General features: G+C 42.7%; 1 protein-coding gene across 3 annotated transcripts in view; it reads left to right on the top strand.

The window, feature by feature from the left end:
* TCERG1 (transcription elongation regulator 1) overlaps positions 1 to 15,616 on the top strand; it is a 58,407-nt gene extending 42,791 nt beyond the window's left edge. For 2 of the 3 annotated variants that reach the window (XM_088443987.1, XM_088443988.1), the window contains exons 15-21: positions 286 to 436; positions 11,111 to 11,275; positions 12,189 to 12,371; positions 12,653 to 12,832; positions 13,433 to 13,516; positions 14,398 to 14,498; positions 14,716 to 15,616. In XM_088443987.1, coding sequence (XP_088300113.1) covers positions 286 to 436; positions 11,111 to 11,275; positions 12,189 to 12,371; positions 12,653 to 12,832; positions 13,433 to 13,516; positions 14,398 to 14,498; positions 14,716 to 14,917 — 1,066 coding nt within the window. In that variant the 3' untranslated portion in view covers positions 14,918 to 15,616. The remainder of the gene's footprint in view (positions 1 to 285; positions 437 to 11,110; positions 11,276 to 12,188; positions 12,372 to 12,652; positions 12,833 to 13,432; positions 13,517 to 14,397; positions 14,499 to 14,715) is intronic. The other variant, XM_088443989.1, reaches the window with a different exon arrangement.
* Positions 15,617 to 15,843: the final 227 nt, after the last annotated feature.

Here is a 15,843-nt window from a genome sequence, read left to right on the forward strand (position 1 = left end):
AACTCAGGATCCCAAACAGTGCATGTTTTCCAGGTCTCTTCACAAAATCACAAGTGAAATATAAATAGCTCCAAATGTGGATCTTTTAAAATGTGTCCGTGAGTAATGAATACACCTGTGCACCTTCTGCATGACCTGGAAAACATGAACTGTGTGGGGTCCTGAGGACCGAGTTTGAGAACCACTGAATTAGACTGATTATGCGGTAAGGTGTGTTTTGTATATTATAAGACATTGGACACCTCATTTTCCATGGAGACTAATATAGACTATCATTTTATACAGAAATACATTTAGTGAATTTGCAGCAAAACATGCCAGGGATCCACGGTTCAAAGCCATTGAGAAAATGAAAGATCGTGAAACCTTATTTAATGAATTCATGATTGCAGCACGAAAGAAAGAGAAAGAAGATTCTAAAAACAAAGGAGAAAAGGTAAATTTTTATTCATTTCATAAAAATAAAAACCTTTATGGTCTCCTACCACACTCTTCCTGATGAGTCCTGCTCTTAAGCTGAAAAGCTCCATTATAGTGTTGTGTTGCATAAACATGAATATATGTGGTATAATATATTACAGTTTTAAACTGTTCCTTTCTCCAGTATATCCTTGGTAACATTTCAGTAGCCGGTTTCTGATCTTTTTGGTAAACATACTTTTAAGTATAACTGTATAAATTACGGCTTATCTGAGCAAAAGGTCATGCATGAAAAATGAATGGGCTTAAATGTCACTTAAATAAGAAGTCACCAGTGGGAAGCGCAGATCACCACTGGAGATATTCAAATCTACTGCAGCAAGTGCAGACACATTCTGCTACAAGGGGAAATCTCTCCTAGCTCCTGTGTAGCTGCTATTCCTAGAAAGTCTTCATAATACGCTCTGTCTGGCTAGACCGCTTTATCTTCAATAAAACATTTTAGTTTACACAAGAAGCTAGCAAGTTTTGATATTTAGTTTAGATTTGTCTTATTTTTATGAGCATGACATAAGGCCGGAAGAGGCTGTATGGTTCGTCTGCACCATTCTAAGAAGCTCTGGACTCCCAGCATTAAATTTTTCATGAGGGTTCTCATTATTCATGAGATACAGTAATTCACATGCCCCTAGTTCAAACCAAATCTTATATATAAAATGCATTGTTCTGTTTCTTTGTCTACCTGTCCGGTTATGCATTCGGGCACCTCTGCACCGTTTTGGGATGAAACCAACGCGAGGTGGTTCAGTTGGATCCTGGCCAGGTTCAGGGGGTTAGGCTCCCGGTCGGACCTCTACGCTGGGCAGAACTTTGACCCAGCGAACCTGTTCTGCGTCTTCCACTGGATGGATTTGGATGAAAACTTCACAGAGGGGGATGCAATTGCTCTGGGATGCCTAATGGAGTGGTTTGGGTCCCAGTCAGACCTCACAGCAGAGTGCGCCAGGCACAACTTTGACCCAGGGAGCCTGTTCTGGGCCATCCACTGGATGTATTTGGACGACATCTCCTAATAAAACTTAATAACTTGAAGATTTAAACTCTGGCAACGCCATGTACATCAGCTAGTTGAATATAAATACAGGTTAAATGATGATTATGGTTCTCTATTAAATCTTATTTGTCTTTCTGGTGGGACATGACCAGCCATGATGTGTAGAAGTCAGTGTGAGTTGCTGCCACATAAAACTAAATATTTTTGTAGCTAAGCCCCTCCCATCTACATCCAATCAGTCCCTATGGAATCAATCGGAATTCAGTTTAAACTTCGTAAAGCCCATAGAAGACTAAAAAGTCATATCAAAGCCACACTCACACCTGAGAAAAAGCAAACATAACAAAGAGTGAGTTCAGTGTCCCCCAGATGTAGTACGAGAAACAGATTTAATCTTAAAATCTTCCTATCTCTGTCCTCTATCTGGGGGAAACTGCCAACCATGGAGATGTTCCACATTTGCCCCAGGGGAGATTACGCTCAGCCAAAGCTGTGTGCAAAATATTTGTACCCAAAATTGACATCTATAGCCGCAAAAACACATTTGTACTTGTAAAATTTGCCAAAGGTATGAACGAAGGACCAGATGTCTGCCTTGCACAACTGCTCCACCGATGCACTGTCACATTCAAGATGCGCTCACTGATCTTGTAGAATGAGCCACAATACGCTCAGGAACAGAGATCTGTTCCAAGACGTATACCAGATGAATAGTAGTTTTGTTGATGGTCAGATTGTCAAAGCCTGAACCACATTCAGTAGTCATAAAGCATCTTCACTACCTGCGGCTGAATAGTAATAATGTCCTGATTTAAATTAAAAACCTGGACACAACCTTTTACCAGTTCACAGGTTAGCTCTGTCCTGTCTCAAGTCCTTTAGCTAAATCTATCCATTTCATTGTCTGAGTAAAAAAAGGATTCTCTGAATTATTGTATTATGACATACCATATTAAATGCCTTGCTAAGACGTATATAAACTGTTGCCACCAATCCAGTCTGTTCTATTGCTTTACTCTTAGCAAGTAATACAATCCTTTGCCTGACCTGATCTCCCAGCAGTCTGTCCGTTGTTTGATTATAAATCCCCAAATATATAGTTTGTCTACTCTGCTGATGTGAGACTGGTGTAGCTATCCTATTGTTCCCTGCTGCCTTTTTGTTGTGGGGCTAGCTATTCCCCAGTCATCTGGAATTATACCTGTCTATTGATTGGTTAATGACGCTGCATACTACTCCTTTCTTTTAATACTCATGTATAGTATACAAGTATATGTTCAAGTAGCACTTATTCTGTAGTATATACTGTATATGTTCTGTAGTAGGTTAGAGTCTTAGCACTGTAGTGTAGATGATCACATTGGGTTTTTACCAGTAAATATGGAGCATAAATATTTAATTTAAGCAGTCTGCAATCACTTTCTCCAACAGATCTACCCTCTTGTTTTTAACCTTACTGGTCCGCCTTGGGTTTTCTTTTTTTCTTTCACTAATGTATCTAAAAAATATTTTTATTTTTATAGTAATTTCTTTTATTTTTACTGTCTCTATTATTTTCATATCTTTGTACTCCAGCATTTGATCAGGTTTACTTCTCGTTTGCCTAAAGTCCGCCTTGCTGAAATGTGAAACCTTTTGGGTTGCAGTACTGCTTTTCTACTGCCTTCATATTATACCACACTGGCCAATGGTCACTAAGGCCCCACATTTTTGCCTATATTTATGCTTACAGTAGTCTTGGTTTGTGAGAAATAAATTTAGGTCAGGTTCCTGGTTAGTACAGAACAGAAACGGGTATACAACAAACCTCTATCCACAAAAAGATTCAATGAAGTGTGCAGCACACTCTATACATAGAGTGCAAATATTGCACACTAGCTGGGAAGATTGTACCCTGAAGTACACATGCAGCCTTTTTGTTCATTGTCCTCACTTATAACCCCATTCTATTGATCCTGAATAGGACCCCACTGTTTGCTAACATGCATGCAAACAGTAGCTTAACTACTGTGGATGCAAGCGGTACGGCTGTTATGGTACCTGAGCTGCCTCTGTGGCCCGCTGCTCCCCCTGCACCCAGTCATGCACACAAGGTGGGCCGGTCCAGTCAGGGCCGTCGCGGGGGGCCGGGGTGCTAGAGATGTTGATTTGTTGCCGGGCCACTAGCTGATTACAGCTGTTGCACTGGAAGGCAGTCATGGAGAGACAGCGCCACCGGTCGCGAAGCAGTAGTAACTGCTCACGATTAGCTGCCGGTCCGCGAGCTCCGATTGGCTTGCAACCGGCACAAGATTCAAATTGCGCTGGCTCAGTCTGTCCATGTCAGCCACTACACCAGCTGTAATTAGCTGGCTGCCCGTCCCCGAAACTACACCTGATGGCACACATGGGGAAGCTAGAGGCTGTTGGAGGGACATGGGGAGGTGTCCGTTGCGATGTCACTGCATTGTACATTGTACACGACACAGGCCGATCATATGTCAGCCCGTGCCAGCTGTCTCGATCCTGGGATTTGCATTCCCCTGTGGAATGCAACCTGGCAGCGGTCATATGCAGTGTCCCCCCTCCCTCAGCCTCCGCTGCTTGCCCGTCCCCTTGTGGCTATGAAATGGGTCGTGCAGTACCCTAAAGCTGCAGCCTGGAGGTCCGCTGAACCATGCAGGGAGGGGAGGGCTAGGTTCTAGGGAATCGGTATGATCCTGACAGCGGCTGCTCGACATGGGTGAAAATCCTGATCGTCCCTAAGGTAAGTATTGACTAACCTATTTCCCTCCCCCCTCTAAGTGCCTAACACTAAGCCGCCCCCCCCGGGAACCCTAAACCTAAGCAGTCGGGAAGCCAGCTGTTGGGATTAGGTCCGTAATACCGGTTCTGGCGTGCTGCAGTGTGGATGGAAGTAGGAGGAGCAGGACACAGAGGGTGCTGCTTACCCGGCACACTCCGCTGTCATGTGTGAGGCTGCAGCACTGTTCATGGATGGAGAGATAGCGGTGACCCCCATAGCAGAGGAGATTCTTCATCAGCTTACTGTGACTTCTTCCCAGCAAGTCCTTCCACTCCAATCCTGCCTCCCACTTCTACTAGCATCCTGTCCCCCTGCTTCCCACTTCTACTAGCATCCTGTCCCCTGCTTCCCACTTCTACTAATCACATCCTGTCCCCTGCTTCCCACTACTACTAATCATATCCTGTCCCCTGCTCCGCACTACTACTAATCGCATCCTGTCCCCTGCTCCGCACTACTACCAGCAGCAGCCTAATGTATGGAGCTTGCAAAGTTTTTCACTGTATTTAGTTCTTAACTATAATTATATAATCTTTACATTTTTTATTTTCCAAAGTACTCTTATCTATTTTATAGGTAATTTACCACATCCCCTTTTGAATGGCATTACTTTATGGTGCTATGGTTATTTACAAGCTTAAGTTGTCTTCTTCAGGGTCCACAGAATCTACCTCGGGGGTATGTAGTTGGAGAGATCCATTGCATCAAACAGCTACAGCTTTAAAGCTCCCAGCATGCACTGGTCCTCCTCCCTATATAGCCAGCCTTCAGCCTCAGGCATTCAGTTTTTTTGTTTGGTGCGTGGCAAGTATCCAGGCGCACCAGAGGCGGCTGCGGGTGAAGGCCTTGTGTAACCTGTACTTACTAAGGCGGCCGGGGCCATATTGTCTGTCGCTGGGGATGGGTAGTAGACACACTAGTTAGCATCTACTACTGTGAGGCCAGTGTACCCGTACCATCAAAATTGCAGCTTAGGGGAGATGGGCGCTCCCCTGGCCGCTCCTCCCCCGACCCAGACGCAACTTACGGTTACGGATTCCCGCTACTTCTGACCACCTCGTGTGAGACGTTCGCAGTTATGCGTACTGCTGCAGACTGGTTATCTCAGAGGTCTGGTCTGTCTCCCTGTATACCTCTCCTCTGAGTCTGGTATATAGCGCTCTATATCCTGCCAATACCCAGGCGGGGCTGGTCAGTTGATTCAGAGTCAAATTGCAATAGCAATGTTTGTATTTATGCTTTGTATGTGACTTTCATGCTAGCTGCTGTATATACACTGTCTTTTGTTTTCAAACTGTCAGTTATAGCCATCACTGTTTCTCCTCATCCTTCTGAAAAGGTGTGTGGGATTTTTCATAGGTGAAGTGGGTCACATTGCATTTATACTGTACACCTTATACCAGGGGTGGGAAACCTTTCTTCTGCAGAGGGCCATTTTGATATATAACATTATTCGCGGGCCTGGTGCAGGCCACTCTCCCTTCGTGTGATGTCACACAGGGGCGGGGCAACAATTGCTGGTGGTTACTGCAGTGCCTGGAGCATCCTGAGGATGCTCCGGGGAGCTGTAAGGGCAGCGGTGTGACCGTCTGAAGCATCCTAAAGATGCTCCAGATGGCACTGCTGCATAGATTCTGGCTGCAGGGTGCCCAGATGAGTGTAGCAGAAAAAAAGCTTAGAGGGCCAGACCAAATGATTCTTGGGGCCTTATACGGCCCTGGGCCTGAGGTTCCCCATCCCTGCCTTATACCTGTCACACATTTGTCATGTCTGAGGGTAAAGGTGAGAAGGGTGAACTTCCGGTGCTCAAGTCATGTAAATCCTGTTTGGCAGGCCTGTCTGAACAGGATTTTGTGCAAGATGGTTTGTGTAGTGCCTGTTGTAAACAGCCACCTTTCCTATCTGGTACACCTGCACCTACACAAGAGCCATCATGGGTGGCGTCTTGGTCGCAGGTTTTGTCGCATATGGTGGATAAGGTCACAGCGTCGCATGCTCCTACCGCAATATAGCTTCCTCCTGTGGGAGGAAGCCATATCACTTATGAATCCATGTTGGTTTAAATCTTCTGCTCACTCTAGTCAGTATACTGCCGTCTATATTCCCTCAGCAACAGGCGGATAGACCTGGGGCAGTAAAGAAGCAGGGGCTTAAGAGTGGTTCTCTTCAGCCATTGCCTCAGGATTCTGACCCACCCTCCTCATCAAACTCTGATACTCAGAGTTCTGGGTCTTAGTGGAAGAAGACCATCAATCCTCTGTTGATGTCCCCTCTCTTGTGAGTGCGGCTAGATCTGTCCTCAGTATAGAGGAAGTGACGCCGAAAGCTAAGACTCCGGTCTTTAGGCGTCAAAAGGTGGCTAAAGATTATTTTCCTCAGTCTGAGCAACTCATGAATCTCATGTCTGAAGCATGGTCTACTCCAAATAAGCATTTCCATACTACACGGAATTTAGCCTTTTCGATATCCATTTTCTCAGGGTGAATGTAGCAAATGGGAGGTTCCTCCATCAGTAGATGCTCATGTGACTAGATTGATCAAGAGCTCTACGTTACCCATTTCTGCGGCATCCTCTTTGAAGGAGGTTACAGATAGAAAACTTTTATCTATTTAAATTCAGTGTTTTCATTATCTGGAGCTTATTACCAGGCCAGCTATGGCTGTAGCCTGGGTAGCCAAGGCTATGGAAGAATGGATGAAGTCTCTTTAGGATAGCATGCCTAATGCTACAAGACAACAGCTGTCTTCCCTCTGTCAGATATATATTTATATATATATAGGCTAAAAACCTGGAAGGCGGATTCAGGTTCCAAGAAAGCACTGCAATCCTTGCCTTTTGTAGGGAAGGTACTGTTTAGACCAGAGCTGAATTAGTGTCTTCTCTGGCGACATCTAAATCTGCGGGGTTGCCATCTACGACTACCCCTAAGTATAGACAGTTGTCAGCTCGGTCCTTTCGCCCACAGGGTAGGGCAAAGGGACAGTCTTCCTCTAGACAGAATAATTCCCACAGTAGACTGCAGACCAACAAATCCTGGTCAGCCAAGCGTCCTACTTCCAAGCCAGACGGTAAGCCCACTGCCTGATGGGGCGGGCCTCCCCCTGGGGGGTTGGAGGCCGACTCCTGCAGTTTTCTCAGGCCTGGCATCAGGCCACTCTAGATGCCTGAGTTCGAGAGGTAGTCTCTCAGGGTTACGCCATCACGTTCCTGTGGCAACACACCGAGGTCCAGCCCCTTGGCTATTTACCAAGATAATGGCAGTGTTGACGGCTCATTTCAGACGACAAGGGGTCAGGATACTGCCATATTTGGACGACACCCCTCATATTAGCACAATCGCAGGAGACCATTGTCTGCCTACAAGAGCACGGCTGGATAATAAATTGGATAAAGTCCTCTTTCTCCAACTCAGTGGATAGTGCACTTGGGAGTGCTGCTGGACTCTCTGGGCCAGAGGATTCTCCTACCAGAGAACAAGATTGCGGCACTACAGTCTTGTGTGCGCAGTCTACTCAGTTCACCTGGCAATGCAGGTGCTGGGCTTCATGGTATCCACATTCGATATGTCCAGGTCCCTGCAGCAATGGATTCTGTCTCATTGGGATGGTCCGTATCATTGGATAAAGTCTCAGATGATACGTATCTCGCCAGAGGTTCAGCTCTCCCTCGATTGGTGGCTGGAGATGACTCATTTAGACAATGGTCGTCCGTTATAAGTCCCAGATTGGGTGGTGCTCCCCACAGATGGAAGTCTGCGAGGATGGGGAGTTGTGACAGGGAGTCACACGTTTCAGGGAAGGTGGATGACACGGGAAAGTCACCTACCGATAAATATATTGGAGCTTCGTGCAGTGCACAGAGCTCTGTCTGGCACAGGGCCTCCTTCACGGCAGGCCTGTCCAGAATCAGTCAGACAACGCGACCTCAGTGGCCTACATCAACTATCAGGGAGGCACACGAAGTCCGGCAGCCATAGGGGAAGTGGCGAGCATTCTGCTGTGGGCAATATTAATCACAGGAGTCCTCAACTAGGAAGCGGACTTCCTAAGTTGTCAGGACATACACGCTGGAGAATGGGCTCTTCATCCGGACGTCTTTCAACTCCTGGTGGACAGGTGGAAACTAGCATACTTAGACCTCATGGCATCACGCCTCATCCACAAGGTCCCCAGGTACGGCTCCAGAATGAGGGACCACTAAGCCGCCTTCATGGATGCTTTGGCGGTGAGGTGGAACTTCAGGTTGGCATACCTGTTTCCTCCGATATCCCTCCTCCCAAGAGTCGTCAGAAAGTTCAAGCAGGAAGGCGGCAGGTTAATAGCTCTGGAGACATTGGTTCACCGATCTGACATGTCTATCCATAGACAGGCCACTTACACTGCCTATATGACTGGATTTGCTAGTGCAGGGTCCCTGCCTATATCTGGATTTACCGTGGCTGGCTTTGACGGCGTGGCTATCGAGGCCTCCGTCTTAAAGGCCAAAGGTTTCTCTGCTTCTTTGATCCAGACAATGATAAGGGCAAGGAAGCCTACTTCAGCCCGCATCTATCACAGGATTTGGCATTCATATTTCCGTTGCTGTTCCCAAACAAAATATGACCCTAAGGTTTTCAAAGTTTTTTTTTTTTTTTTTTTAAACTACATTTGCAAAAATCTCAAACTTATTACACGTTGTCATTATGGGGTATTGTGGGTATACTTTTGAGGACAAAAATTAAGTTATTCCATTTTGGTATAAGGCCGTAACATAACAAAATGTGGAAAAAGTGAAGCGCTGTGAATACATTCCGGGTGCACTGGAATTTCCCCGGCCTCAGGGACATACTCTGCATGATTGCAAAGTCTGTAGACACTGACAGTAGTCGCCTCAGTCCTTACATATTCGAATGCACTGATGAACACCAATGGAGGGTTATGGTAGTGGCATTGGCATAAAGTCATTGACGTAACTGCAGCAAAAGATGCAAGGAAGGCTCCAACTGCGTCAAACTCAGAAACTGGCCCTATGAGCAGGAATTCCATCCCCGTCAACAGACCCCACCCCCATAAGGGCTGCATCCATACATTTTCCGGGCTGGGAAAGGCTGAGGTTCTGTAGGAATAGTGTCACTTGCCTTTGGAGGATTGGTGAGGTAGATCTTTCAGGGTGGGATGTAATGGTCATTACTGTGTGGCATTATTGTGTGGCACAATGTGCTATAAGGGGTATTAGTGTGGCATAATGTGTTATAAAGGGCATTACTGTGTGGCATAATGTGTTTGTAAGGGGCATTTATGATGTGGTATAATGTGTTGTAAGGGGCATCACTGTATCACAAACTCACACCTTTTTCGTCGGAAAAACATCTTTTGGGGTGTTTTTTTTGGGGGGGGGGGGGGGGCTTGGCAGGGGGGAGCAAGATTTATAGTTAAGCCACTGACCAGGGCGCTCATACTTTTCTTTCTCTTATTACTCATCTAGACTATTCCACATCTTTCCCTGGTGACCTTTACATTTTCACTACTAAAATACTGCATGGATGCTACATCGCATTTAAAAATCTTATCACTTTTTCTTAACCAACTTCTATTCTAATACACTGATAGAGGATGGAGGAACATACAACTTTTTTGCTGCCAGTGCACTTAATAGTGATTCAGTAATCTAGAAGGGGGGGATTCTATTGGTCCCCATAATTTACCGGGTGTGATAAAGGATGGTAGCTTCGGGCTTTAATGCCCAGAGTTATTCAGAGCCCCTTTTTCTTGCCCGGTAAATTAACTGTTAATGGGTATTAACACCGGTCAGTGAACTTATCCCGGATACTATGGGCCATATTCAATTTGAAGCAAAAAGTCTGTTGCCAAACTTTTCACTGTCATCGGAGGTTTTCAGATCAAAAACTTATCGCGCTCGTCCCCGCGTATCCCCATATTCAATTCCAAATCGCCGAAAACAGCGAAAACTCCTCTTTCTTTTGGGGAAATCAGCCTGACACCCCCCAAAAGATGCTCTGACATGAGAGTTCACTATGGGTACTCCCGAATACCCCTGTTAAAGGTATTGGGGTCTTAAAATGGTCTCAAAAGGTGCTATTTAGCGTCTTTGAGCAAGTGGTGAAGGATAGCATATTTAAAAATCACTAATGTCAATCTTTAAAATGTGCAAAACAACGCACCTTCAGCAAACACTTGCAATTAACAAAACACCTCCCCCATACTTGCAGACCCCCTCCCCAAAGATTATTTCGCTAGTTTTTGAATTTGTACCCCCACTTTGAACTTTTTCACCCACATTTTCATAGTGCTTTTTTGGGGTGACCTTTGTGTTTTTTAAGAGTTTTTTTTACGCAGTTAGCGTAAAGGGGGTGTACAAAGGGTGCAGAGTGGTCTCTGCACCCCAAAACCTCACTTTTTCAATCATAGGCAAAACTTTTTTGCCTATTGCATTGCGTTTTTCGCACCGGTGAAAAGACGCTACAATTGAATACGGGGATAAGGGAGAAATGCGAAAATGACGTCATCGCCGAAAAAGTTTCGCCGAGAATGGCTTTTCGCAGCCTAATTGAATACGGCCCTAAAATGGTCGTGGCACCCGAAAACAGCCTGTTTTTAAGGGATTTTTTCACTCCATTAACTGCACCCTGCGGGGCTGATTTTAATAGTCCTGGGGGATCAATTAGCCCACCGTATATTGCTGCCGCTAATTGACTCCAAACACCCCCTCCACCACCCTAAGTCTTAAGAAAAAAAAACAAAACACAAGTGTTCTGATCATATACCTGTTTTTTTATTTTTTGTGGGTTTATTCAAAATATTTTCATGTTCTGTTTTCTCTTGTTCGGTTCTCATGTGGGCTTCTTTTCTAGGTGAAACTTGACTTCTTTGACCTGTTATCAAATCACCATTTGGATGCACAGTCTCGTTGGAGCAAAGTAAAAGACAAAATAGAGGGTGATCCACGATACAAAGCTGTAGAAAGCTCGTCTGCGCGGGAAGAACTTTTTAAACATTACATTGAGAAGATAGTGAAAGTATGTGGTCACTTCCTTGTTCTGCTCTTGGTCTCTAAACATGATAATATTTAAACTACTCTAAGCCCATTCCAGAATATATTATTTTTCACTTTTTTTTTTTTTTTTGAAAAGCAAATGCTTCTGTGGTCTATCAAACAGCTGAAAACTAATTTGGGTTAAATTATCTGTCATAAACTAAAAATATCTGCAGTTCTCTGTTCCAGGTTAGTTACATAATATTATTAAGAAGACCTATGAATTATGGAGACATTTCATTGTCTTTCATTAATGAAATATCTATCTCAGACTGGAATGATCCATTCCTGAAGCCGCAGTCTTGCGGCTTTAACTACCTATTGCTTTATATGAGACTCTTGTTCGCTCCAGCATCTCATTACTCTTGGAGTCCAGTTCTAGGTACACATCTGAGCGTTTTGACTCCCGACCTGACAGACTTTACACTTTTCTGAGCAATGAATTGATCTAGTGAAAATCTAATTTTACTTATCTTTCCAATTTGAACGAGTATCTGTCCTAAAATCGTCACACAGGTGATGGTTTTTAAATGAACGATCAGCAGAAATGTCAGACATCTGAATTCATACACACTACAAAATATGCACCATATGGGTTTATTGTTTTGGAGAATTGTCGTGCAGCAGGTCCGATCTAATCATCCGATCTGACTGGTTTTAGAATGACAATCGGCCCTATTATTGCATTGTGTGCATCTAGCTTAAGATGTCTTGTTTTGTTTGAAAAATACATAACAAAGCAAAATGGAGATATGTGGTGGAGTTAAAGTGATTTGTTTCAGGAATGGACATCCTAGAAATTACAGGAGAAAAATAATTGTAGGGTTTTTAAAATGGAGGTTCTTTACGTTGATCTGGTTTGAAGTAAGAAAATCTGTTCATATTTCTAATCCTAGAATTTAGATACTGAAAAAGAGAAGGAACTTGAGAGACAAGCTCGTATTGAAGCCAGCTTACGAGAACGAGAGCGGGAGGTGCAGAAAGCCCGATCTGAGCAAACCAAGGAGATTGACAGGGAGCGAGAGCAGCACAAGCGAGAGGAAGCAATCCAGAATTTCAAAGCTCTGCTCTCTGATATGGTGATTAATGCATTTATGGGTCTGAGCAGCTTTTCCGCTTGAATTAGTCTTATGCGAATGGTAATTTATACTGTGATTGCTGCTTATACCTGTATTATAATACATTACACAAAGAACATGACTAGTGCCTAGTAATATCATCAGATGTTTTCAGAACGCTACAACCTGAAGAAAATCAGTCTTGCACGCCCAAGGGAAATGTCACAATAATCTATTAATTTTCTATTGCTTCTTACATGTGCTTTTAGACACTCACCCCATCCTGTTTTATTCCCTTACAGGTACGATCATCAGACGTTTCATGGTCTGATACCAGGAGGACTCTTAGGAAAGATCACAGATGGGAGTCTGGCTCATTGTTGGAAAGGGAAGAAAAGGAAAAACTTTTCAATGAACATATTGATGCGCTTACTAAGAAAAAGCGTGAGCATTTCCGGCAGCTCCTGGATGAAACCTATACTGTAGGTCTCCTTTGCACTGCTCAATAATATATAGCACAGTGTTGGTAGTTTCATACATGACCAGTATAAAGCTAGGGGGTACACACTATATATGATTTGTGGACCCAGCGACGGAACGTAATGTAACAATATATTGCGCACGATGTACTCTGTACACAATCCGGTGTACGACGGGCGTGCTATCGATCCATGCTGCATGTAGTAGCATGGCATTGTTTATTACATCGTCCCATTTGGTGTGCATCACGATGTGATGAATGACTTTTGTGCATGCGCAAACGGGCATACTCGCTACACAATCCACAAGATATTTCGTCCCGATACCCGCCTGAACTATATCGTACTATATATCTTATATTGTGTACCTAGCTTTAATTTCATGCCCCTTGCATAAAGTAATATTGTCTTGATTTTGTTACATTGGTGTGTTTGTTTTTAAGGGTTTTTTTTTCTTCTTGCTATAAGCAATTCAAGGTTTCTCTTCTCTAGGCCCCAACCCTATTTACCATTAGATCACTATTTTTACATGTATTTCACTAGCTGGTTTCTATGGTATTTAATGTAATTGTTTCTCTAAAAATGTATCATGTCTGTTTTCAGATTACTTTAACATCAACTTGGAAAGAAGTAAAGAAAGTAATTAAGGAAGACCCTCGGTTCATTAAGTTCTCTTCCAGTGACAGGGTGAGAATTGTAATGGGTGACAGATATATAGATATATCTCTCTGACACGCGGGCTATGAAATAAGAATGCTTTCAAAAATAGAAGTGTTAATACTTTTAGATTTATCTTCTGTTCATTCACTTTGCATTTTGTTAAATGATAAAAATAAATCAAATCAATATTTGGTGTGACCACCCTTTGCCTTAATGAACTCTGGTACAACAAAATGAGACCAGTAATCAGGATTCAAGTTTAAATGTAATGTATGGTTTTTGGTTGCTGCTTTTCCATCCTCTGAGCGCTAATATTTCAGACTATGGGGGGTATTTATCAAAGCTGGGAGAGAGCCTGCAAAATGTAAATTGGAAGCTGATTGGTTAGTACTTAATCTCTCACAATTTTGTCTGTGTTTATAAAATGATAGGAGTTGATTGGCTGGTAATTTATATTTTCCAATTTTATCTTTTTATCTTTCTACCAACTTTGATAAATACCCCCTAAATCCCAGTTTGGAGAACACTGAGCTGTTATAATTTCATGGATTATCCCATCTAACATTCCAAGTCTGTCCCTTCTCTACAATAACTTTGTTTTGATAAGTTCCTGGAAATGTTACAGATTTGTTGATTGATCACTATGTAGACTTCTCAGTAGAATATATGTCATGCATTAGCCTACATGCAGAGCACACTTCCTGTATGCAGAAGTGTCTTCATTTAACTAGAAATAAAGATGTATCCTACTTCTAGACATTTGTTCACCGGAATAACTTTGAATAACATTTTTCTCCCCTTTCTCTTTCTAGTGAACGTAGATTGTCAGTATTTTTGGTGTGTGTTTCTGTGTATATTGTATTACTGGCTTGTATAAATACAGTTATTTTTATTATTTGTGTTCATAGAAGAGACAACGGGAATTTGAAGAATATATCAGAGATAAACACATCACTGCCAAAGCTGACTTCAGGACTCTATTGAAGGAGACAAAATTTATCACATACAGGTTTGTGATGGTGTATATGTATTTTAATAGCTATAATTTAAAGTTGGTGATCATTGATGCTTTATCCTAGGTTTAGTCTTCCTTATATACATGTTGCACAAAATACCTGTCAAAATCTCAACTGAAGAACGTTAGTTTTCACTTCTCCTCTGACCCCCTTTACTGTTAATTTTTTAGTAAATTGACCATTAACCTTCTTTATCGCTTTCCATTACAGATCAAAAAAATTAGTTCAAGAATCTGACCAGTATCTGAAGGACGTTGAAAAAATTCTACAAAATGACAAACGCTATCTAGTACTTGACTGCATTCCTGAGGAAAGGCGTAAACTTATTGTATCCTACGTAGACGATCTTGACCGGCGTGGCCCCCCACCGCCACCAACAGCTTCAGAGCCTGCACGAAGATCAACAAAATAATGGGATATTGCAGAGACAAGTATATATCCATAACAGTTGCATGAGCCACCTGCAAAGTTTTATCAGGTCTTTCTACTGATACTAACTACTGTCAACAAAAAAGAAAGTTCACAAACTCAAGGATGGAAAAAAGATGAAGAGCAGAAGCAGCATTTGTGCTACAAAATGGTTAACTGTACAACACTCTAGAGATGTAACCTAGTGTTTATGTATCACAGCTGTCATATTTGCTTGATGAGCATAATGAATTCTGTCATGTCATGTACAAACTTCTGGCTTCTTCAGGTTCTTTTTCCTTTAAACTCTGGTGTGACTCCAGTCACGCAGTATTTTATTGCATCATGATTTCCCAGGAACACATTGCCGGCATCCCAACAGTGCAGCTATTCGGTCCTATATAGGTTTTTGTTTTCTCCAGGAAATGTCACACGTTAGAATTGAGGCCTTCATCTGTTGCTATGAAACAGATCTGGTATTAAGCTTTGTTGTATAAATGTTCTTTCATTTTTGTTAGTCATTTTTTTTTTTTTTTTTTTTAAACCATGGTCTGATCTTCATTTTATTTGCAATAGATGGGAGAATTACTCAACAAAGTAATTCTTGTAATACCGTATGTTCCCATTAAACTTTGTTTAATTTTGAAAGTTGGATTTGCTCAGTTTAATGTATTTGAAGTACAATAAACCTTTTTTTTATAGATACGGTTTGTGAATGCTTATGTGAATGTATTCTCTCCAGATATGCTACGGTACTAGTTGAATTTTTATATAGTGAGTAATTTGATATAGTCCAAAGTTGTACATGCTTTGTTAGCCTGCTCTTTAATGCAAATGTCTAATTGCCAAATAATGTGGCAATATACTTGGTTCGTAGGTTCAGTGCAATCACCAGAATGGGGAAGAAATGTGATCTTAGTGATTTTTGAT

This window comes from Taudactylus pleione, unplaced genomic scaffold (genome assembly GCF_031769625.1).
Source record: "Taudactylus pleione unplaced genomic scaffold, aTauple2 ptg000342l, whole genome shotgun sequence".
Lineage (NCBI taxonomy): Eukaryota > Metazoa > Chordata > Amphibia > Anura > Myobatrachidae > Taudactylus > Taudactylus pleione.